At 44.6% G+C, this 24636-nt stretch overlaps 1 protein-coding gene across 1 annotated transcript; it reads left to right on the plus strand.

The window, feature by feature from the left end:
- Positions 1–1131: 1131 nt before the first annotated feature.
- Positions 1132–2679, plus strand: LOC133906341 (uncharacterized). Its single transcript, XM_062348214.1, has one exon. The coding sequence runs from the start codon at positions 1460–1462 to the stop codon at positions 2465–2467; it is 1008 nt and encodes a 335-aa protein (XP_062204198.1). The 5' UTR covers positions 1132–1459; the 3' UTR covers positions 2468–2679.
- The last annotated feature ends 21957 nt before the right edge of the window (positions 2680–24636 follow it).

Below are 24636 nucleotides of genomic sequence, written 5' to 3' on the forward strand. Positions count from 1 at the left end.
CATCAATTCCTAATAGGCTGAGATCGTGTATGTTCCTGAGAGGCTGAGATCGTGTGTGTGACTGTGTGATGATCACGTTCCTAAGATGGAGGGCGGCGGCGGCACGAGCGCGAGTGAGGCATGGGTCACAGTGGTAGGGCGTGGTGTGAGCACGAGCTCAAGCCTGAAGGGCAACGATGATTGTTGCGCGGGCTCGAGCTATGCAGGGTGCGGCAATAGGGCAAGCATGAGCGAGACGGGACACACGTGACTACACATGTGGACACGAACGCAACAAATTCATACAATTAAGTTGAAAATACTAGACCTAAGTTAAAAATACTAACCCGCCACTACACCCATCCGAATTCCAAACAACCCACATTGACCCGGCTATAGCTGACCAAAGCCAGCGATAAGGTTGGTCGCCTTTCGACCTTCCTACTGAAAAAATAATCAGAACCAAGTGTCAGTCAGCCTAGCCGGTGAATTTGGTACCGGACCTAATTTCACCCAACAGCGAAAGTGACAGCCTCAAATCTGCTTCTTCAGCCTTTTCCTGCCAATCTCCTCGCTTCTTCAACAATTCTGCCCTTGCAACTGTTTTTATTCCTTCCATAATGCAATGACATAGCAGGGCTCGAGAAAAATTCTGCCCGACTCCGTCGTCGTCCGAAATCTGCATGCGTATGTATGTTTATATATATGTGTATAAATATATTTGCCTTTGAGTGGGATATAATGCGGAAAATAATCATATGAGACCTGATTTTATGTATTTAAAGGCCGAATCTAATTTATAGTATGACATATGAAATTTTATTTATTTCTTTGTTTCTCCCTATATGATTTTCTCTAACTTATCCATATATTTTATAGCAACTTATGCCATATATTATATCATAAATTAGATTTAACCTTTAAATATATAAGATCAGATCTAGTAAGATTATTTTCCAATATGATCCAAGCAAAAGAACCTCTCTTCGTCCTCACACCAGCTCACTTGGCCGCCTTGTAACCGACGACACCTACAATGCTTGCAACGCCTGTTATAATATTTGGTAGATGTTACCGAGATGAGATAGAATTCTGACATTTCCCTTCTTAATTTTGCTTGCTTCTTCTTCAGTTCGCCTGCCTGCCAAGCCAACTCTGCTGCTCCTCCATATAACGAGGCCCGGCTCTTGCTGTGTTTTCGTCAGTCCGTTCGTGTAGTCAGTTACCGGTTCAGTGGCTCAGTGCCATCATCAGTAGCAAGCAGTAGGTGACCAGTCAATCATTCGTCCATCCATGCATTTGCTGAAGCTCCCCTGCTCTTGACCTGCCAACCACGTCGCCCAGCTCAATCCATAAAGGCAACCACAAGGAAGGGAAAGTACACTGTTGCATTGCTGATTGCTCTGTCCTCTCCGTCTTGGTGGGGAAGAAGAAGAGAGGCAAGAGAGGCTGCGGTTGCGTTGTGTTGTTGCGTTGCGCAATGAGGAGAACAGGGCTGGCGCGCGGCCATGGCGCGGTGACGGCGGCGGGCCGGGCAGGGAGGGTGATGAGGGCAGCGGTGGCGGCATTCTTCGGCGGGTACCACTGCTTCAGCTCCGTGGCGGCGCTGCTGGCGCTGCCGTTCTCGGTGGCCGTGCTGGCCTCCGAGGCGATGGCGCCGTCATCGGGGATGCTGCGCGGGGTGGCGTCGCGGCTCCGGTCCGTGTTCGCCGCCGCGGGGTTCCCGCCCTCGGCCTTCTTCGTGCTGCTCGAGGCCAAGCTGTCGCAGACCGTGTTCACGTTCGCGGCTACGCTACCGTTCGCGCTCACGTTCCTGCTGCTCGCCAAGGCCTGCGTCGCCGGCATGCTTCGGGAGGAGGACGCGCCGGGGGTGCAGTTAAGGTGGCGGCGGTTGGCCGCGCTCCCGCCGTGCGGGGCCACCGCGCGCGCGTACCCGGCGCTCGTCGCCACGCATCTCTTCAACGCCTTCCTCATGCTCTCCGCCAACGCTGCGGTGTTCTCGCTGCTGCTTCTCGCGTTTGGCGCCGCCGACGTCCTCGGGCTGACCTCCCAGGCGTGGACGCTCGCGCTCTCAGCGGCCGGCGCCATCGTCTACTCACTGGCCATCGGCGTGGCCACCGTGGTCTGCAACCTCGCGGTCATCATTGCCGCCATGGAGCGGGGCTGCGCCGGCCACGCCGCGGTGCTCAGGGCGTGCGTGGTGATCAGGGGCCGGGTGTCCACCGCTCTGGCGTTGGCGCTGCCCATTAACCTCGGCATAGCAGCCGCCGAGGCGCTGTTCCACCTCCGGGTCGTCTCGCGGCACCGGATGGACAGGAGGCTCGTGCCGGGGGTCGCCGGCGAGGCCTTCTCCATCGCTTACATCCACGCGCTCTGCGTCGTGCTCGAGATCATCGTCAACTGCATGTTCTACAGGAGCTGCAAGAAGAGTGAAGCAGATGAGCTCAGAGAGCTGGAGCCAGAGGAGAAGGGTGACCTCCAGGCTTGAGCTCAGCTTCAGCTTCAGTCAGGTGTAAAAGAAAAAAAAGGAGGGGAAGTTTACAAATAGCGGTATAGGTTTGTGATAGATATCTGCATTTTATTTTTGTTGGCAAGCAAATGATAAATTGAGGTCAAATAAATGATTCTCTTGTACAGAAGGACATACTCTCTCGAACTGAAATAAAAAAGCAGGGAATTTCGAACTGAAACAAAAAAAGATAGGACAATGGAACTTGCATATTTCATATGCTGTCCTTCTGAAGAAATTGACAGCTACTCAGCTTCTGAGATGTTTGTGCCAACAGCATCTCTGGAGTATCTATCACAGTACAGAATTCCTAATGCATGCTGCTGTCTTCTGATGATCAGTCAATTTTTAGTTTCATTTCTGATTTAAAAAAACAAACATTCTGTGAGATGTTGAGATAGCTCTCGTGTATGGCGTTGCAGCATTACAGTCATAGTGGCACTGTTTGTTTTTCACAACAGAAAGATGATAGAAGAGAAGAGAACGCAATGCAATACAAAAAAGCAACATGTGACCTTTTTCTTTTCTGTCTTGACAAATCATGAGGCAAAACACTGAAGCTCAGATCTAGTCCTGGTTATAGTCGATCTCGTGATGCGTGAGACAGGGTTCATGCACAAACAGTTTGATCTATAATTTGTCAAGAAGTCAAGATCATGGCTATACACTCATCATTAGGTTAGGGAACTGCCTGTGGTAACACTAATCCTTTTCTATTTCTTCTGATCTAATGATCATTTCTTACACTCCTATTTCCTAGTTTACAACCACTGACCTACTCCTGTTGCTAGTATAAACAGAAGGGAAAAAATCTAGTGTGAAATCTGTACAGAAGGGCCTAATTAGGTGTGGGGCTAGATTTGTACAGTGTCATGAGCTATCAGGCATGGATGTCGAACAGAAAGCATCTGGAAAAAACAGAAGTGACTATATGTTAAAATGATACTGACAAGTACATATATTTCACCTGTTAGAACAAAACACTGCATATACATATCAATTTGTTACCTTGTCATGTCAGCATAAGATGGCCACAAGGAATTCATGCATTTGCGTGAGCATTGATCATTCTGTGAAAATCTGCAATGGCCAGCGGAAGTGGCATTTGCCGAGGAAGAAACGATGACCATTTAAATTTTTGGCACATATCATTTGAAGGGTGATGGTGATCTTGGTGATCTGTCCACAAGCCCATTTTTTTTATTTTACAGGAGTTCGGTTCTGGCTTGCTTCTTTTTCAGCCTCTTTCTGGGCTTTCATCTTCTCAGCCTCTTTCTGGGCTTTCTTCTTCTCAGCCTCAATCTGCTAGAGGTTCTCGTCATGAGCTTTCCGAAACAACCCCACAAAGGTGAGAAGAGTGGAAGCAACTGCATTTTTTAAAGATTCAATAGGAGTAAGAGGCAAGAGGCATATTGTAAAACTATCTAATTCTTGCTTTGTTTGTAGTTGAGGAGAGGCAAGCAGGACACTAACACATTTTGAAAAAACAAAAGAGAGAGAGAGAATGGATTGAAAGCTAAAGCAAGTAGAAAATCACATAAAAAAAGGAACTGCTGTAGTTCACAGATCTATTTTCTATTTCATATCCACTCTCAAAAAGAGAAATTTGACGAAGCAAAACGGCCGAGGAAAAAAAACTACAGCAGATCTGATGAAGATCAGGCTTGAGCATTGTCGAGGCGCAGAAGCAGGTCAGAGAAGAAGTTTATCACATGCTTACGTAAATGGTGGTCCCAACCAGTGTTTATAAAACTACAAACAGGCTTGTTCCCCACCACAGATCGGTCTAACTCAGAGTAGCTTGGACAACATTGAAAATTATCCAGATGGGATTCAGTATCTCGCCTTTCACTGGCTAGGACACCAGCACTGACTTCAGTTCAAGTGTCAATCTACTTTATGCAGAAAACACCTGAAAACGGGCGCAGGCTACTAAATCCGTTTTGAGCCAGCCCAAACAAATCCATAATCTCCAGTTCCTCGTATTGGAATCCAGATGTGTCAAGGATCAAACTGTGTTATCTGGATCACAGCTTTACAAGCATAATGAAAAGAAGGGAATAGAATTAACATCCTTCAGCACCAGCTCCAAAAAAACCAATTCCACTGATGAAGTGGCATGAATATTACGTTGCTCAAAAGGAAATTTTGCAGGGTCTTCTCCAAAATAATGGACAAGTGCATCTGCACTTTTTCCCTGTAAACACTAGATAAGTTAATAAGGGAAAAATTTAAATTTAAAGTATACAATGTTCATAAGGAGGATGATAAATCTTTCCTACTTAGGGCCTATTTGGTAGCTCTCCTCGATTCAAATTCTCTGTGGAGAGTGATTCTCTATAAGAAATAATTTTATAGCTGAAAGTGATTCTCTAGAATAAATTATATGAAAGAAGTGATTTTGTGTAAGAAGTGAATCAGAGGAAGCTGTTCTTTTCAGCTCCCTAATTTTTAGTTTATTTTAGAAAATCACTCACACGGATTTCATTCAGAGAGTTAAAAGTTGAAAGCAACTGTTTAACAGAGCTCATTTAATTTTAATAAAAAACTGCTCTAAAAACTCTGTCAAATAAACCCTTAACAAATGCCTAATTCATATATTATCAGCTTTTTTTCTGCGCCCGCGTCCGCTCGGCCGCCCTTGGTTCGCCTCGCACACATCGTTTGTCCATCATTCGCCTGTCCGCCCGCCCGCGCGCATTGTCCGTCTGATGGCGCCTCTGCCCACCCACACGCATCGTCAGCGAAACCGCATCCTCCCTCCACCCGCTACACCTCCTTCGATCTTATCCCTCCTCCCATCCTCAGCTGTGTTGCCGTCCCATCCGCCTGTTGCGATCCATCCTCCTCCTCCAGTGCGTAGCTTGGCTGGCCCAGAGCAGGTGCGGACCGCCTGCGCGCCTCCACGTGTTCCTCACCGTTGCGGGCCTCCGCGCGGCCGCCAGGGCGTTGCTGCCTTCGTTGTTTGGCGCATCAGCCCCAGCCTCCTCACGATGCCGCGCACCGCGAATGAGGACTCCCAAAAAGTGGCCGGCGGCGATGCATAGCAATCCATGGAGATCCCGTACATCTTCGCAAGACCCTTCCTTGCCGCTAGATTCGATTTGGGGGGCCTGGCCAAATCTGGTGTCTCCCATGGTCGGTTCCCACGGTGATGGCGGCAAGGACACTGTGTTCATCGTCCTGACGGCAGCCAAGGAGACGAACCCGCCGCCGCTACCACTAGCTGTCAAGGATTTGAGCTATGCATTTTAGTTTCCACAAATTTAATGCTTTGGCTTTTACGAGGTCCCTAAATTTGCATCTTTGCTCTTCTCAGATCAAGTTTTCATATTGTGCCGTGTTCATCTAGAAAGATGAAGAGCATACCTTCCGAAAGGGAACATAGCTTGTGAGCAAGCAGATGAATCAAGGTATGTAAGTATGTAACACTGATTGGACAAGATGCTAAAAAATTGGGCCGCTGAGTCAACAGATTAGGAGAACCTTGTTGGTATGTGCCTGCGTGTTTTAGCTCATCAGGGCAAGTAATTTCTTATTCAGTAGTTTAGATAGTATGATACAATGTGTAAGTAGTGGTTCAAAAATGGTTTAGTCATGTGTAGTAGTGGACCACAGTACAGTAAACATTTTGTATTGCATTGATTTTTAAAATGGGCATGCACTTTTCATATTATAAAGTTGTGATAGAGCTCTAGGCAATTGGCGATTTTTTTTCTTCTATGTTTAGACTCTAGAAGTTATCTTTTGGCATTAAGATTACCAGTTGAAGTTAGCACAATAGTTATGAATCAAGCTCTTTGTTCAGAAAAATATAAGTGTATGGAAAGATGTCCTCGCATATATTTTGCAGCAAGAAGTGTTCATTGTACATATCTGTATTTTGACAAAGCTCTTGACATCTCTGGTTATGTTGTTCTGGTCATAAGACTCCAAAATTAAGTATTTTTGCATTGAATTAGAGGTTGATAGCAGAACATATTTTACTTAGTTATGTTACGTGCTATCATGAATCCGTAGTTTTTGCAATTTCCCAGGCACATTGTAGTGCTGATCCTGATTACACTGGAAGCAAGAGATCAATTTGAGCTAATAAAGTACTTAATTTCAAAATGCAGAGTGTGCATGGAATGGCATGATTTCTGTGAGACTTGAGTTTGATTTTCCCACATCTTAATTTCGCTTATAGTGTTGTATAAGTTTATAGTTTTTAGTTATTTCTAAATTGAAATATCCATGTTCAAAGTATCAGACATAATCAAACTAAGATGAATAAATGGTCTAATTAATCGTGCATCCAGTATGCTAGTTCTACCAGCGATAGCTAGGTGGACCTAATCCGGACAGCATCCACGGTAACACCATCATGAGGTAAGATTTTTCTCCTGTTTATGCAAGATTTAGATTTTTTGGCATACTAATCTTATGCATTCCGTAATGCATGGATGCCCATTGGAAATAGTTAGTGATCACTCTTGATGAGATGCATATATTGTCTAGAGATAACAAATAAATGTTATTTCAGATATATAAAGGACAATTCCAGTGAGATATTGCATAACAGGTGCATCATTAGATTCTTCTTTTGCTTACAAATTGCCCTGATTAACTTATGACTACCAATTTATCATGATTCTAGGTGGGCTGATTATTCTCTAGAGGCAAAATTCGATGTGATTCTTAATTTATCCATGATAATGTATGTCGTTTCAATTGTCTCAGCATATGCAGGATTTAAGAAGAACATGTAGGAGTAGAACCATCTATTACTTTTTGAGATATTTGCATATTAATTCTTTGAAAAATGTTTTTTTTTTAATTTACAAGTTAGCACTGTGTAGCATGTTTATGATTAGATACTTGGATGATGACTTTAGTACATCATACGACTACTAAAACATGTGTCCATTTGGAGATTTCACTACATATTCAATAAATTTCACATCTGTTGAATTATTGTAAAACATTTTGATATTTATGCTAATTTTACGGGCTAACCAAGAAACTTACTTTCAAATCTATAGAGGGACACCGGCAAGTGCACTTTGTTGGCTAGGTATTTAAATTTTATTCTTTTTACTGTTATGATTGTTGCTTACGTTGTTGTGATGTGAAGCGAAGGTGTGTTCCAGGCTTGTAACAGTCATATAACCTTGTGATTTATGCATAGAGCTAAATCAGATTTCTGAAACAAAAAGATTGAGAGCGAGGAAAAGATATGTGAGATAAAGGAGGATAATTAACAATAGTTTGTTTGTTTATTGAATCCCTAAATTGCAGTAACAATATGTTGTTGCATTATTGATAACCAAGGCGTAATATAATACAGTTGAATTTATCTTGGATCATAATCACCAGCAATTTTTAGATACTAGGCGTAGTCCCAAAGTGCACACCCTGACACATCAATGAACTCCTTTAAAGTCTATATTGTATAGAATGAATGAACACATAAAGTCTCAAACTTGCGAGGGCACATTAAGGATCGCCGGCTCGATGACATAGCAAAAGCTATGAAATACTAGCCACCGGAAACACTTTAAAAATAAAAAGAACTCTAAACTACAAAATGCTGTGAAAATATACCTTACGAAAACCTCAAAAACCGGCCCATCATTTTTCGAAGCAGTAAGTTCCTGTTCAACTTCTCCAAGCCTTTTACAATTGCCTGCTGTTTTTTTGTTTTTTAGCCGTCTCAAATAGATACTTAAAAATTCATCCTCTATAACACTATTACAGTATCCTCTAATATTATTACAGTATTCATTATTTTTTCTATCTCTAACAGTTATCCTATTTTCCACCTTCTATTATTCTTCATCTTCTTTCAGACCCGCAGTCATCCTCTTACTACAGTAATATGGCCTGTCCTGAGCTCCCGCAAATTTGCCATCGCGAGCACTACAGTCCTGAGCTCCTGCATCACTGTAGCGCTTGAAATCGGCTCTACTGGAGCGGGATGTGGGCGGATGGATCGGCAAAAAGTACGAGCACAGGGATACGCTCGGTTTTGAGAGCTTCGCTGGAGTTGTCCTTAGCCAATGCCTTCAGTTGCAACTGTTTACAATAACTCCAGAATACTTAATAAATTTTATCAATATAAGTTGTGCATACAAGTCACACAAACTAATTACCTTTGAGGCAGCTTCCAAGCTGACAAGATCCTCATGAAAATCCACGACTTGAGATGACTTCTTTGCAAGGGACTGAAGTACTTTTAAACCAGTCATTAAGTTACGAAGAATACTGTATTGATGCAAAATTAGCAGTGCGTTGACAGGATATGTTCCCGTCATAATGATAACACATCCAATGCTACCATCCCTTAGGGTGCTACCACTTCTTGGAAAATGGTACAAATAATAAAAAAAATCGGCAAAAATATATTAGATAAGTGATGATGCAATCAAATATGCTGTAAAAAATAACTTTATATACAACAACAACAAAGCCTTTGTCCCAAGCAAGTTGGATAGATTAAAGATGAAATCTACAAGATCCAATTTGAAAGATAGTGAGAAAATAATAATGATAATAAAAGTACTAGTAATAGTAAAAAATAAAAATAATAATTGTATAAGGAGACTGACGCATGTTAAGTTTGATTGACCCATGCTTCTCTTTGGAGATATTCTATTCCTTTAAGTCTCTCTTTACAGACTCCTCTTATGTTAGATTTGGTCGATCCTTGCCTCTCTTCACATTATTAGCACTATGCATAGGTGACTCTAGGCATTCGTTGGATATGTCCAAATCATCTCTACCACTTTTCTTCAATTGATGCTACCCTACCTTATCACATATATCATTATTTAGAATCTGATCCTTTATTGTATGGTAACAAATCCATCACAACATACGTATCTTTGCTTCACTTAACTGTTGAGCATATTGCCTTTTAGTTGGCCAACATTTGATGCCATACAACATCATGGGTCGAATCGTCATCTTATAGAATTTACCTTTTAGCTTATGTGGCACCCTCTTGTCATAGAGGATACAAAAAACTTGACGCTATTTCATCCATCCGACTTTGATTATATGACTGACATCTTCATCGATATCACCATCCCTCTATAGCATCGATACTAAATATCGAAAGGTATCCTTCTTGGGAACCATCTCTCTATCAAGACTAACACATTCTCCCCATGCATAGTATCACCGAAATCGCACTTCATATACTCGATTTTGGTCCTACTAAGTCTAAAATATTTCGATTCTAAAGTATATCTCCACAACTCCAATTTTCTATTAACCCTTATCCTACTCTTGTCAACCCCTAACCCTTGATGTAGTCCTATTTTAAGCGAAAAATCATCGGTGACAACTTCACTTGTCCGAACACTTGTCACAACGTTATTGTACATATTCTTGATAAGGGTAATAATATACTTTGTTGGGACTTTGTGTTTCTTCAAGACCCACCACATGAAATTTCTCGGTATTTTTGTCGTAAGCCTTCTCCAAGTCAATGAATACCATGTGCATGTCCTTCTTTTGTTCCATATCTCTCTCCATAAGTTGTCTTATCAAGAAAATTGCTTCCATAGTTGACCTCTCAACATGAAACCAAATTGGTCTTTGGTAATGCCTGTCATTGTTCTTAGACAATGCTCAATAACTCTCTCCTATATCTTCATTGTATGGCTCATCAACTTCATTCTATGGTAATTAGTACAACTGAATATCTCCCTTATTCTTGAAGATTGGTACTAATATACTTCTCCATTCTTTGAGCATCTTGTTTGACTGAAAAATTAGGTTGAAGAGTTTAGTTAGCCATGCTATCGCTATGTCTCCAAGACATCTCCACACCTTAATGGGGATACTACCAGGGCCTATCGTCTTGCCTCATTTTATCCTTTTTAAAGTTTCCTTGACCTCAGCTTCATGAATCTTATGTTGGTATCATCAAAAGATTCGTCCAACTCAATGGTAGAGCTCTTGCTCTCCCTGTTGAATAGTTTGTCGAAGTACTCTCACCATCTAGTCTTGATCCCATCATCTCTCACCAAAAGTCGACCGGTCCCATCCTCGATGCATTTGAATTGGTTGACATCCCTCATCTTCCTTTCACGGATCTTGGCCATCTTACAGATGTCCTTTTCTCCTCCCTTTGTGCCTAACCGCTGATAAAGGTCCTCATAAGCTCGATCCCTTGCTTCGCTCACAGCTCGTTTTGCGGTCTTCTTTGCCACTTTATACTTCTCTATATTGTCCGCACTCTTATCAAGGTGTAAGCATATGAAACATTCTTTTTTCTCCTTGATAGCCTTATGAACATCATCGTTTCACCACCAAGTGTCTTTAGTTTTGCACCTGCTTCTTTTGTTCACCCTAAACACCTCTGAAGCCACCTTCCTAATTCAAGTTGCCATCTTCATCAACATGTCATTTGCATTCTCTCCTTCCTTCTAAACACCATCGTTAATAACCCCCTCCTTAAAATTATGTGCCGCCTCCCCTTTGAGCTTCCACCACTTTGTTCTTGCAATTTTGGCACCCTTGTCTTGTCGAACACATATGAGAAAGCGAAAGTTAGCCACCACAAGCTTATGTTGAGGAACAACACACTCTCCTAGTATCACCTTACAATATAAGCAAGCATGTCTATCCTTTCTTCTTGCAAGGACAAAATCAATCTGGCTAGAGTGGTGGCCACTACTAAAGGTCACTAAATGGGATTGTCTCTTTCTAAAGGTGTTAGCTATTATCAGGTCGTAGGCCACAACGAAGTTCAAGACATCCTCTTCATCTTGGTTTCTACCCAAACCCAAAGCCCCCGTGCACCCCCTCAAACCCTACATTAGATGTACATACATGACCATTAAGGTCTCCTCCTATGAAGAGCTCCTCGCTAATAGACACACTACTAACCATGTCATCTAGGTCTTCCCAAAATTGCTTCTTGACGCTCTCATTGTGACCTACTTGAAGGGCATACGCGCTAATAACGTTCAAAATCAAATATGTCAGGACCGGTCTAAGGACAGACCAATACCCTTACCGTATATTGAGCCAAGAATCAATCTCAATATATGAAGACTTCACAGATGGTAACAAAATACAATTTCATGACTTAACATAAAAAGGTTGTTCTTACAGAGAAGACCTCCAAGGGTCAAAAGGCAAACAAATACTGCAGTTAGCGTAGTCTTCTCATCTGTATCTCCCACAGACAAGTCAATGTAGATCACCACCTTAGAATCCTTCATCCTCAGAATAACCTTCAGATTTTTCCCCGACTAAGCAGTATGGTTATAGCAAGTGTGAGTATATCTCGTACTCCACAAGTTATGGTAAAGTAATGAAATGAAGGCATTCACAATAATAAGGCTCACATGGGCTAATTTGCATAAAGGCAGAGTTTAAGTAAAACATTTAATTAAAAGCAAGAGTAAATAACAAAAAGTAATAACATCAAGAATTAACATTCTTGACCTCAACCAAAGTTAACCTCAGCTGGAGTTTACCACCTCAACTGAAGTTGGCCACCTCAAACATTGTTCCCAACCATGAATGAACCATCAACCCAAAGTTTTCCAAAACATTTTAATCATAATTCCTCACCGCTCATGACCGTGAGCACGATTGATATATTAGTTTTACACTATACAAAGGTTGTACACTTTACACACAAGCCATGATTATCCGTTATGCCCGTGCTGACCAAATACTTACACACTTCTGAGGTGTGCAGCTAGGATTCTCACTGCAAGGCCTTTACAAAGTCTTCTCCCAATATGTGTCTACCCGCTAAGATTTCACCGCTGCGTGACACAATTATCCTCAACAACAGAAGCCCTCTCTTGCGCCTTACGGTTCTAAGAAAATCTCATTCATTTCCTGTTCCACCACCTGGTCTACACTATGCTAGGAGAAAACTAATTAATTGGTCAGGCACATCTCATACTAAGCTTGTTGTTGTATTGTAAAGCTCGATCTGATCACACTATGAACCGGTTCTTAATCGAATTGAGCAAGACTACCATCCATCTACCTCTGATAGCCAACCCAACCTCTTGCTCAATTTCCTAGTCCGTGTTGCTAAAAAGAATTACCACAAGTTTATCTCATGTGGCTTAAAACCATTTTCAAAATCATTGTTTTTTCCAAGCATGGCTAAGCAATACTACTCTTGATCCCACCAAAACCAAGGCGACAATGTAGATGTGAAGAAAACTAAGTCAAGCCTAACTTGGGTTTCGCATTGACAGTTGAAAGCATGCGACTTTGCAAAACAAATCATTTAGAAAACATAGGAACAAAATGCATCAAGGACAACTTGCCTTCACCTTGGTACTTAGCGGGATCTTCGAATTTCTGGTCTCGGAAACCTGCAAACTCCTTCAATTGGACATCAACATCTAATCACAAAAGAAAACAAGACAATAAACCCCAAGAACCAAGAAAGAGCTAAAGGCGCACCAAACAACTCAAGTTATGATTTATATGATTTTTGATGAATTATCAGTGAAGGAAACGATTAGATAGGAGTGGCAATGGTGGTGATATGGTTTGGAAAGGGTAAAATAAGGACGTAGGAATTTTCCTACGATTTTCTGGAGGCTCCTGGTATTTCTAGGATTAAAGAAACACTAAAAAGGATTAAAACACATTTTTCAAATTTTTTTACTAAATAAACCTTTTTCATAACATTAAAATCATTATTCTAGATTTATTAAACATTTTTCAAAATTAAAACATTTATTTCATTAAAGGAAACCTATTTAATGAATTAATAGAATTAAAACTATTTTATTTTATTTATTTCAGCAAAGAAATCATTTCTAAAACATTTATCTAAATTATTAAAGAATTTACCAAATTAAAGAAAACTTATTTTGGAATTTTGGGAATTATTTGTATACTAAAAAAGGGGATTATTGCGCAAACTGACGTCACGATGCTGACGGGGCTTGCTAACTGGACCGAAGTTGTTGACTAGGCATTCCACGTCCGACAAACCGCACATGTGGCATGCTTGTGTGGCGTCCTGACTGGTTTAAAGAGGTGCTGACTCAACGGGACGAAGGGGTACGGGTGGTGTCAGGACCCTAACCTCGGGTTCCCCTGTGCCTCCTGTATCAATTCCTAGATCAAGTAGCTGATACGCACAGAATTCAACACAATGATATCAAATACATACTTTAAATAAAATAATTACTTGAAAGGCGCAAAAGATGGTCTGGTGGACAAGGATCTATAGCAGACCAGCCAAGCAGAAGAGCCTACAGCGCAGCGGAGCGAAACGAACGATGCAACCCAATAACACAGGCAACTCAGGTGCGGACGCGACCTTAGACTTCGTCTCTTCAACTTCGGCTGGGTTGAGGTTGATCTCCATCTCAATAATCTGAAAGCAATAAGACTGAGTACGGAAGGTACTCAACAAGTCCTATACTACTTCAAGTGGTTGATAAATGTATAATGGGTATTTTAAGGATAAGGCTTTATGGCATAGTTTTAAGCGTAAAGCAGGTTTTATGTAGGTATCCAGTTATATTCTCTAATGTTAACCTTTTGAAACAAAGGTAACCTGCTAGCAAAGCTTTTGAAACGGTTTAAACAAGGTAACAAAGCCTTTGAAACAGTTTTAAAACAAGATAATCTGGTAACAAAGCTTTTGAAATGATTTTAAACAAGGTAATTCGATAACAAAGCTTTTGAAACGGTTTAAAACCCAGAAAACAATAACAAGTTATATCTGAGGGGTTTTCGGTCATGTGAGGGGCTACACCTCACTCTGCAGTCCCTATTATCACATCTGGTGTACCTCTAGTACCACACAGCTTCTAGCGGATCGAGCCAGAAACCTCATCACATGGACATCTAGTCCACACACTCACTCATCATTACGCACGCCCGGAGACTAGTAAAAAAGGTTCCGTCTTTGCATGTCCATGATCGTGGACACGACTATTCGGATAGATTTACACTCTGCAGATGTTGTACATCTTTACCCACACGATATGCTCAGCCTCCAACTGTTGCAAGCAGATGAGCGAATCATACCGAGACACTCCAATCACCTTTCATGACAGATTTTTCTACGAGATTTACCCCCAAGCGCTATAGTCCATATACTGAAGGCCAATCTCCTTTTTAAGCCTATGTCGGTACTAGCAACCTCCAAACAGAGGGGCATATGGCCACTTGACTGCTCGCTGCTCCCAGCCTCCTAGTATGATGCCTAACTCAGTCCGATGAAGGAGAAATCAAGTCCTGCCCATTCAAGACGTATGGTTGCACAGGGGTTGCTAAAGTATGGATGCGAAAGGACTCGGTCCTTAAGCGGCTGGGCCAGGCATCTTCATTAGCAATGAATACCACTAGGTAACTCAAGCCTCCAAGAGCATCCTCCTCAAAGGACCACTCTACCTGCCTGCACCAAAACAGTTTTCACCCATTTTTACACATCACCCTTCATATCCCACACAACATCAATGATTTCACAAACATCAAGGATTCATGGTATATGAGTTAACATGGATAACAATGAAGCGATATCTTTGAAGAGACGTATTTCTAAAAGTGACGTCTCTGAGGAGACGTATTCAATCCTAAGCATGCTAGATATCATGGCGTCGTCCAACGTTAATATAGATAATAACAGGTAATCCTAGGGTGATATGTGTTTTGGATAATAATATTTATGGTATGGTAAGTGTTTAATAGGATTAACTACTACAGACAGTTTGTAAAAGCGCAATACATAGCACATGCGATATAAGTCCAGTTTTAAGCTGATCATGTAGATTATTTGAAAATGTAGGTTCAATATGATTAAGGAGATAGGACTTGCCTTGACGAATGTCAATTCACGATTGGTCTTGTCGTTCGAATTTCCTGGGTCGTTCATCATTGGGCATTGTCTTCAGTTCCTTCCTCGCATTCTTGCTTAGATCCTTGACTTCGAGCCTACGCAGATTAACGAGGAAAAGCGCACAACGACTAAGTAAATGAACACCAGAATGAGACCAAAGAAACACCAAAACGAAGAAGAACGACCGAGGAAAATGACGGAAGCTAACCCTAACGGGAAGACGATCGGCAACACTTAGCTAAGCGAAACTGTTACACGAGATTAGTGAGGTAATCTAGTGAAGCTAGGTCAAGTTATTAACCTAGTTGTTTTATTAACTTTAGAGAAAAGCCTAACAAGTTATTAACGACTAGGTGAGCGTTTATAAGCTTAACTGCCAGAAGGCGACAGTTAGGGTTTCTACGCGTAAGTGAGTGCACGTGTATAGATATAAACGTGTGTGTGATACTTACGTCTATATGTATGTGAGCATATATACATATATACATAAATATAACTTTATGCAATTATACGTGCTTAAGTGTGGAGATTAATTATTCTAATCTATAGCACTACTAAGCTTATCTAGTAATTAATCTTAACTACCTAGTGTTGTTTAATTTCCATACCAATTAAGCTATATACTATAGCTATGTTAAAAGCATACATGTAATTAATTAATTAATTAGGTTAATCTATTCTTTGAATATAATTAATTAATTATCAAAAGGTTATTCAATTAATTAATTATTAATGTTTAAATTATTCTACCATATTCTAATGACTGATATTTATTTATTTAAACGCTGCACTAGTTAATCTTATTACCTTAATTAAATCAAGATTAAACAATAGCCTAAGCATGAAATAACAATCTACTCCAATTAAAATAAAAGCAATCTTTAGTTTATTCTAAAAACTATTCTTTAATTAACATGATAATTAAACCTACACTTAAGCTAGATTAATTAACATAAGCATCTAATATATGATTATAACCTAAATATGGTTATCGAATTATCTAAACTCAACTTAGTTTAATAAAAGACTAAATCTAATCTTGGTTAAACGCCACTATATGAAAATAAATACCGAATGAGAAAATAACGAACTCAAAAAATTACAAGAATTTGCAGAGAGGTAGATTATGATTTTAGAGAAATATCAGCGAAAGAATCATTGAAATCGGAGTTGAAACAGAGGAGTTATGGACGTCGAAAGATTTGCCGGAATAGAAATCCTGGAAATTGGAAAATGTCATTGTTTCGGGAACACGGTCTACTGAGCTATGGACCCGAGGAGATTTGTGAGGGGGTGTTCATGGTGCACCGACTTTGTGGACTTGGTTCGTGGCTTTGGTGGACCGGTAGGCTTTGTGAGGGCGGTGCAGCACGGACTGGCTCGATGGACTAGTGGGGGTCCACATGGCAGTGAGGGATGCATGAGGCAAGAGGATAAGGTCGGCTGGACATCTTGCTCGCGCGGCTTAGGGAAGGGAGAGAGAGATTGAGGGAGAGGGAAGTGCCGGGGAAAGGAGACGGCGGCACCGGAGGGAGCCCGAGAGAGAAGGAGAGGAGGGAGCCGGAGAGGGGTGAGCCTAGGGCGCCGGTGGAGATGGTCGGGAGGGAGAAGGGGAGCCAGTGAAGAGAGAGTGAGGGAGGCGGCGCCTGGGGAGAGAGGGAGGTGGCCGGAGTGTGCCGGGATGGAGGGAGACAACCGGAGAGGGATGGTGGCCGGTTGGAGCAGAGGGAGTCCGACGACGGAACTCGCCGGCGATGGCGCAGGGCGCAAAGGAGGTGGAGGCGGCAGAAAAAGCTGGGGCGGTGAGAAGAGCGACGGCTGGAAGGGGGTGAAGGTGGTCGGAGAGGGGACGGAGATGGCCTGCTAGGCTTCTCAGCTGAGCGAGGAGCTCACCAGCGACGGAGTGGGTGCCGAGGATGGGACCAGTGGCAGCCTGGCATTGGTGGTCCGGTGATACAGCTTGGCGGCGAAGGAGACACACGGTGGCAGCGCGTGCGGCAGAGCGTAGAGGACAGCGCGACTCGGAGTGGCCTAATGGCGCAAGGCAATGATGTGGGTTGGCTGGCTGGGCCAACCGAACGACGCGGTGCGGTGGCACGGGGAAAGGCCAGGATGGTGCGGCGGCTTGGCCACAGCGCGAGGGAAGGCACGACGACGACAACAGCCGAAATGGTGGCGCAGGAGGAACAGAGGAGGACGAGGAGCGAGAGAGAGGTGGTGCTCACCGATGATGGTCGGAGCTCACAGCGACGGCACACATGCGAGGAGGAGCAGAGCGTGGCACGGCGGCATAGCGAGGAAGGCTGACCGACCGCGCGTGCCAGCGGGGCTGTCGGCTCGGCGATGCGGCGACGACAGAGGTGACCGGAGGGTGGTTCTCCGGTGTAGTGAGGAGCCGAAGAGGGCCTCCGGTGAGGGCGGCCAGTAGCGCAGAGCAGGCGGTGGAGCATGGTGGTGCCTCCAGAGCGGGTGGTAGAACGTGGCGAGTCATTCGGCTAGGCGTGCTGGAGCGCGGTAGCGCCCCTAGGGCCAGTGGCGGAGAGACACGGCTGGTCCTCCGGTGAGGTGAGCTGAGGGGCTCTGGCTACACATAGCGAAGGTGGCGTTGGTCCGGAACAGAGGTGCCTCCGATGGTGCTTGGGAAGAGTCCCCCGGCACAGAGAAGGGCGGCGCGGCCTCTCTGGCATGTAGCATGGCGCGGACTTTGGACCGCCGAGGTGGTGTTTCGCGGGGTCTCTGGACTACGGAGAGGGCCATTGGCCGCGGCTCCGGTAGTTGGGCAGATGGCTCCAGCCATGGTGTGGAGGGCTTCGGTAGCTGGACGGGGTCCGACAGTAGAGGTAGGCTTTGGCAGTGGAGTTAGTCGCCCGATGGTGCTTCGGGAGCAGAGGTCTTTGGTGCGGATGTCTTCGCTATAGATCGGCTCTGGCATGGGTGTACTTCGGCGGTGGACCGAAGGGACTCCGGTAATGGAGGTGCTCCGGCTCGGGAGGAGATGACCTCCAGCGACGTCCTGGATAGTCCTGGCCACGATGTAGAGGCTCCGGTGGAGGCCGGAGAGCGGATGTCTGAATAGTCAAGGCCGGGAGCTTGGGGACCGAAGCAGGCAGTCCTGAAGGCTTCGGAGGCCCGAGAGACCAGAGCAGGTAGGCCCAAAGGCTTCGGGGGCTCGGGCAGTCCCAGCCGGAGGCTCAGGAGACCAGAGCAGGCAGGCCCAAAGGCTTCAGAGGCTGGAACATGCCATGCCGGACTGGGTTTGGCCAGAATACTCCATCGGGGGTAGCTGCGTACAAGGTTAGCAGAAGAAACAACAGAGATATACTAGTAGTGACTTTTATTCCTACCTAAATATGGCCAAGCTGCTTCTAGCAGTTGTGGAGGAGACGCACACATCATGAGATGCTGCTCCAACTCGAGCACAAGTCCATGCTGGTCACATGCGTGTGTCAGAGTAGTTATGGAAAGGAAACCATGGCCACAACAACATTATCAGCCCAAAATGTGACATGTGGTTTCCTTGGTAAAACTTATGCATGTGTTATGGTAAAAAGCCTTACGCGTACTGCCTCCTGAAAAAGGAGCGGCCAGTAGGCCACTTATCTTGAGATATTTTACTCTTTCTAGGAGTGGCCAGCAAGTAGCTAGTACAGAGAGGAGTGCGTAATCAAGTTGAGTTACTCCTGGCATTAGGCGTGTGTGACAATATCCATGCGCAAGTGGGACGTAAGCATGCTGGGCTGCCATATTTTAATTTACCTGCCACCGACAACAAGATAAGCTTGCCAGAGCAAGGATATCCGGATATCGTAAAAGTCAAGAGCTACCCTTCGGCACCATCCACGTGTACCCTCTGCTTTAGACTATAGAGGCCACTGTACGAGGATAGCAGTAAATAGATTACTATTTTTTACACCACGAACATAAATATCACAGGGTCATGGTGCGAACGTGAGGGCTTTTAGTCAAGCCCTGCGGCACATGCCTGCCATGGATGGTGGGTGTGCCAGGTGGGGCCCTACCTCTTGACTAATCCGGCTGACACTAGTAATAAATAAAGGTATATCCAACTGCTGCACAATATACGGGTGCATGCACTTACCTTGTACATGGAGGTTCGCATGGATTTTACCTTTGCCTTTGCTCTCACATGGTTTAGCCTTCGGATGGCCTCCGAAGCGGCTTACAGCATGCCATGGCTACAGCGCGCCCGGGCCGATGCAATTGCGGTTTCTTCACCCGCAAGATGCTAATGACTGCCGAAGGGAGGAGGGAGGCTTCGGCAGCCTCCGGACACGCTCCGCTGGAGCTTGGAGGAGGCGTAGTCTCGGCCTACAGACCCGAGGACATGTTTTTGCTTTTTTGATGTCTTCTCAGTCTCCTTCCTCTCATGGCTTCTTGTATCTGCATCCTCACGGATGGTGCCACTGTTGGAACAAGAGTTCGTCTTGCCCCAGCAAGTACGGCGAGAGTTTTTCTAAAGAGAAGACTCAAGCTTGGAGACAAAGTTTGAGAGGAAGGAACACCACGAATGTATTGATAGTAAAAATATGAACTGAGCTAGGGGGAGCATCACAGGAAGACTTTGTGATTATACTCCTCTGTGTTGTGTTGAGCGGGCTCCTTCTCACCTCCCTTTTTCAGGTGATCACGACCCCCTATTTATAAGGTAGTACGTAGCTTAGTGTACAAGTTATCACGATATACAAATATGTAGGACCTGACCGAATTACTGAGCCTTATCTTGGATAACTACCTTTTACCCTATATAGAAGATAAATATCTACCGTGGTAACTATTGTAGTGCCTGCCCCCTGAGGGGTGAGCCGGTTGTCAATTGCGGCCCAGCGTCGCATTGCTGGGGGTGTCAGGATGACTTTCATTATGCTGAGGTGTCAGAATAAGCACCACTTGCACTGGCATTAATCGCCCGTCGCCTTGCATCGAATTGGTTGTAGGGAGGTGTCCTTTTCTTATGATATTATCTCCGGAGACCGACTGCATCTTTAGGCTTCGGAAGGCCGTATGGGCACCGGAGGGGTGGCCCAAAGGGGTCCGCAGCCTCTGAGGGCCAGGCCTCCTGCTGAGAATCTGAAGACCGAAGGCTCTAGAGAGACTTGCTGTAGCACTGAGTCTTTGGAAGGCCATGTATGTGCCGAAGAGGTGGTCCAAAGGGGTCCGTAGCTTCTGAGGGCCAGACCTCATGCTGAGAGTCCGGAGGCTGAAAGCTCCGGAGGGATCTTTGATAGCGATCGTCAACCATTATCCTCAGTCTGATCTATTTTCCCCCAACACACTCGTTTGCATCCTTTCAGGCATGGAAGAACACAATCTCTTCCCTGGCTACTCTGACCGGCCCAGTGTCCTCTCATTTGGCTATGGAGGACATGTTGTTCAACCACTTTAATTCCATACTTGGCTGTTCCCATCACAGGGTCACCTCCATCGACCTTCTTCAACTCGGCATCACACAGCTTGACTTGAACTCGCTGGATGCACCATTCAGCGAGGAGGAAATCATTCGGGCCATTCGGATCCTACCTCTTAACAAAGATCCTGGCCCGGACGGTTTCTCTCCGGAATTCTTCAGAGCCGCATGGACAATCATCCGGGAGGACGTTACCCTTGCCATTAGTGCTTTTGGCCTCAGGGACCAAAGGGGCTTGCATCTCCTCAATAATGCTTTGATCACGTTGTTGCCAAAGCATGTAGATGCTTCCTCGGTGGTGGATTACCGACCCATATGCCTCATCCACAGCATAGGCAAGCTGGTGAACAAAGCTCTGGCGCTACGGCTTGCGCCACATTTGAATTCTCTGATCACCAACAGCCATAGTGCCTTCATTGCCGGTCGATCGATCCACAATAGCTTCAAATTAGTTCATTCCACATCAAAATTGCTCAAGAAGGCCAAATGCCCGAAGATACTTCTGAAGTTGGACATTACCAAAGCTTTCGATTAGGTGAATTGGCCGTTTCTCCTGGAGATTCTTCGTGCCCGGGGTTTTGGCCCCCGTTGGTGCCAATGGGTAATGGCAACGCTCGGATCATCGTCGACCAGAATCCTCCTCAATTCCATCTCAGGTCCGATGATTAGGCATGCTCAAGGGCTGCGCCAGGGGGACTCTCTTTCCCTTTTCCTCTTCGTGATGGTTATGAATGTTCTCTCGAGACTTCTGGCCAAGGCGGGAGACGCAGGAATCATTGACTCACCGGGCCATGTTTCCATCACGCACCGCTGTTCACTATACGCAGACGATGCTGTTGTTTTCCTCTCACCAACCTCGCAGGACATCGGAGCGCACCTAGCACTTCTTCAACTCTTCGGGGCAGCCTTGGGTCTAAGAACAAATCTTAATAAATGTGCGGTGGTGCCTATCTGCTGTGGAGACAATCATATCAACACCATCAACGATCTTCTCCCTTGTGGCCTTTCTTCATTCCCAATCCCTTATTTGGGTGTGCCACTCACCACTGGCTGGCTTCGCAAGAGTCAGCTTCAACCTATCGTGGATAAAGTGGCTGCTAAGCTACCAATTTGGCAAGCCAAACTAATCTCTAGACCTGGACGTGCCGCTCTGGTCAAGTTTGTGTTGTCTGCGACTCCCCTGCACACAATCATCTCCATTCCTGTCCCAACATGGCTGCTCAAAGAAATTGATAAAATCTGGAAAGCATTCCTTTGGGCCAGGGATTGGGTGAATGCTAAGGGCAGATGCATGATTGCTTGGCCGAAGGCTTGTCATCCTCTAGCCTACGACGGTCTGGGGATCCAGGACCTGCGGTTGGCTGGAATTGCTCTGCAGTTGCGGTGGCTGTGGTGGGAGCGATATGACCGCTCCAAACCATGGGCTGTTCTACCCATTCACCATGAGAAAGAAGTCATTGCCCTCTTTGAAGCCTCTGCCAAATTCGAGGTTGGCAACGGTCGATCCACACGATTTTGGACCGATGTGTGGCTAGGCGGTTGCTCTTTTCGATCACTGGCACCTGAGCTCTATGCATGTATAACACCTTTGGCAAGGAGGCAATCAGTCAGGGATGCCGTTAGAGATAGCAGATGGATAAGGGACATTACCGCCCCCCTGTCTATTCCAGCTCTACCACATTTCATTCGTCTCTGGTCACAGCTCCACTCTGTCGTCTTAGGCACCGAGGAAGATCGCGTGATTTGGAGGTGGAACAACTCAGGGGAGTACACGGCACGCTCCGCATACCAATCCATGTTTCACGGCTCAATCCTTTGTGAGAACGCCCACTTGATATGGGATGCGTGGGCACCGTCTAAAGCCAAGTTCTTCGAGTGGCTTCTGCTCCATGGATGACTTTGGACTGCTGCTAGGAGAAGGAGGCACGGACTGCAGGCTGATAATTCATGTGCTCACTGTGATCAACACGCAGAAACCGTCAATCATCTCTTCATTCATTGTACCTATGCGCGAGAGATGTGGTGGCGCATCCGGGGCGCTCATGCTCCTGCCCAGGGCACACTCTTGAACTAGTGGAGTGAACTGCGCAGGCGCGTGGCTGCACAACATCGCAAAGGACTCGACTCCTTATTCCTCCTAATCAGCTGGCGCATTTAGCATTCACGCAATGATGTTGTCTTCAACAAGCGACGCTCTTCAACAGACAGCCTTGTCGCTCTTATTAGGGAGGAGGCTGAAACTTGGTGCCAAGCCGGAGCAAAGAACCTCCTCATCCTCCTGCAACACCTGAGTAGCTATGGAGCGGTAGTGTAGCATTCCTTCGCGTTAGCACTTACAGTTGATTTTGCATTTGTATTAGTTGCTTTCGGGCTCCTAATGTCTGACCAATATTTGGTCGTTATATAAGACACGTTATATTTCTTCTTGTTTAATACAAAGATATGCAGTTCTCCTGCATATTCCAAAAGAGAAGAAAAAAATCCTCTTTATCTCTATAGGTAGAAGAACTTGAAATGACACCATCTCTGTCTCCATCTATTATTGTTGTCAAACTTACTCCAGTTTCTTTGTTGTGCATAGCATTGACATCAGTGGATGTGCATGTCTTTTCATCATTTCTGTTTCTAATGACAAACTTATATCATCAATTTTATTGCCTTGTCCATCAATGTCTATTGGAAAATGGGGAAGTTTCACAAGGTTCGGCACTTGAAGTTGGAGTAGTAGAGGCTACAGTAAGAATATCAGCATCCTTCAATCCATCTTGGGAGTCAGCATTACTGAAGATTTCTTCTGCTTCAAAGAAATCGTCAACAGGGCCAACATCCATCTCAGTGGACGCATCAAACTCAACATCAAACTCTGAAAAAGAGTATCTGGTTCAGGCATGCACTTACAATTAACATTGATCAATTTGGTAACGAATTACCCCATGCATGCAAGAGAAATCATCACCAACCTCTACTTTAATGTTGTTTGTGAACTGGTGATCAGCATCCCAGGAGACATCAATGTCCTCAAAGTTCAACAGTAAAATGTGAGACAGGATAAAAAAAAAGGTATTGAACATCACTCTAAACATTAACTTTTCATCTTCTGGGCCATCATCCACATGCAGACATTCAAGTATGACATCACCTTGGATGCAGGATCCAACATTTAACTTCACTGGCACGTTTGCCTGCAACAATAGTTAACGAGTAACTCGAACAAACAGCAAAACCATTTAGATCAAAATTGGACATGACGGTATCTGTCTCTAACGCCTAACATGTTTCTTGGTCTTCGATGATGGCGAAAGGGCTCTGCAACTTTTGTCAGCTGTTAGAAGATCCTGCCCATGTACTCGTACTATTGGCCTACAACCACCTACTCCATCAAAATTTGGGGCTTCTCTAAGAATTACACAATCCAGGTGAAAGGAATAGGCTGTGTAGGCCACCCCAACTCATCACCCATTCTGCATATGTACTCAAGGTATCGAAGATGAAACGGTTGTGGATTTAATGTGGTTAACATCTGAAGAAGCTCCTTAGGTGCTTGCTTGTACACCATATCTAGAGTTCTTTGCTCCCCCTTATAATGTTTCCTGTACAGAAGAAGGCCTGCAAACATAAATGCCAACACTGGCCATCCACCTGTCTCACAATGCATTAGCAGAATATTTTGCTGCCCTTCAAGCATAAGCCACCTTTCACTCAGCCTCAGGAAGTGGAGAATGATGTCCAAAGGAAGCAATGGGCATCCTAAATATTGTCAAGGATAGTCTTTGACTGTAATACTGTGCAGGGAGAAAATGCTCGAAACCAGACGTTTTCCTTCATCTCTGAAGTTGAGTATCATCAAGGAAGAATCTGCAATCTGTTCATGGAGCTGTAAAATAATGCTGTCCA

This window comes from Phragmites australis, chromosome 23, assembly GCF_958298935.1.
Source record: "Phragmites australis chromosome 23, lpPhrAust1.1, whole genome shotgun sequence".
In the NCBI taxonomy this organism is placed as follows: domain Eukaryota; kingdom Viridiplantae; phylum Streptophyta; class Magnoliopsida; order Poales; family Poaceae; genus Phragmites; species Phragmites australis.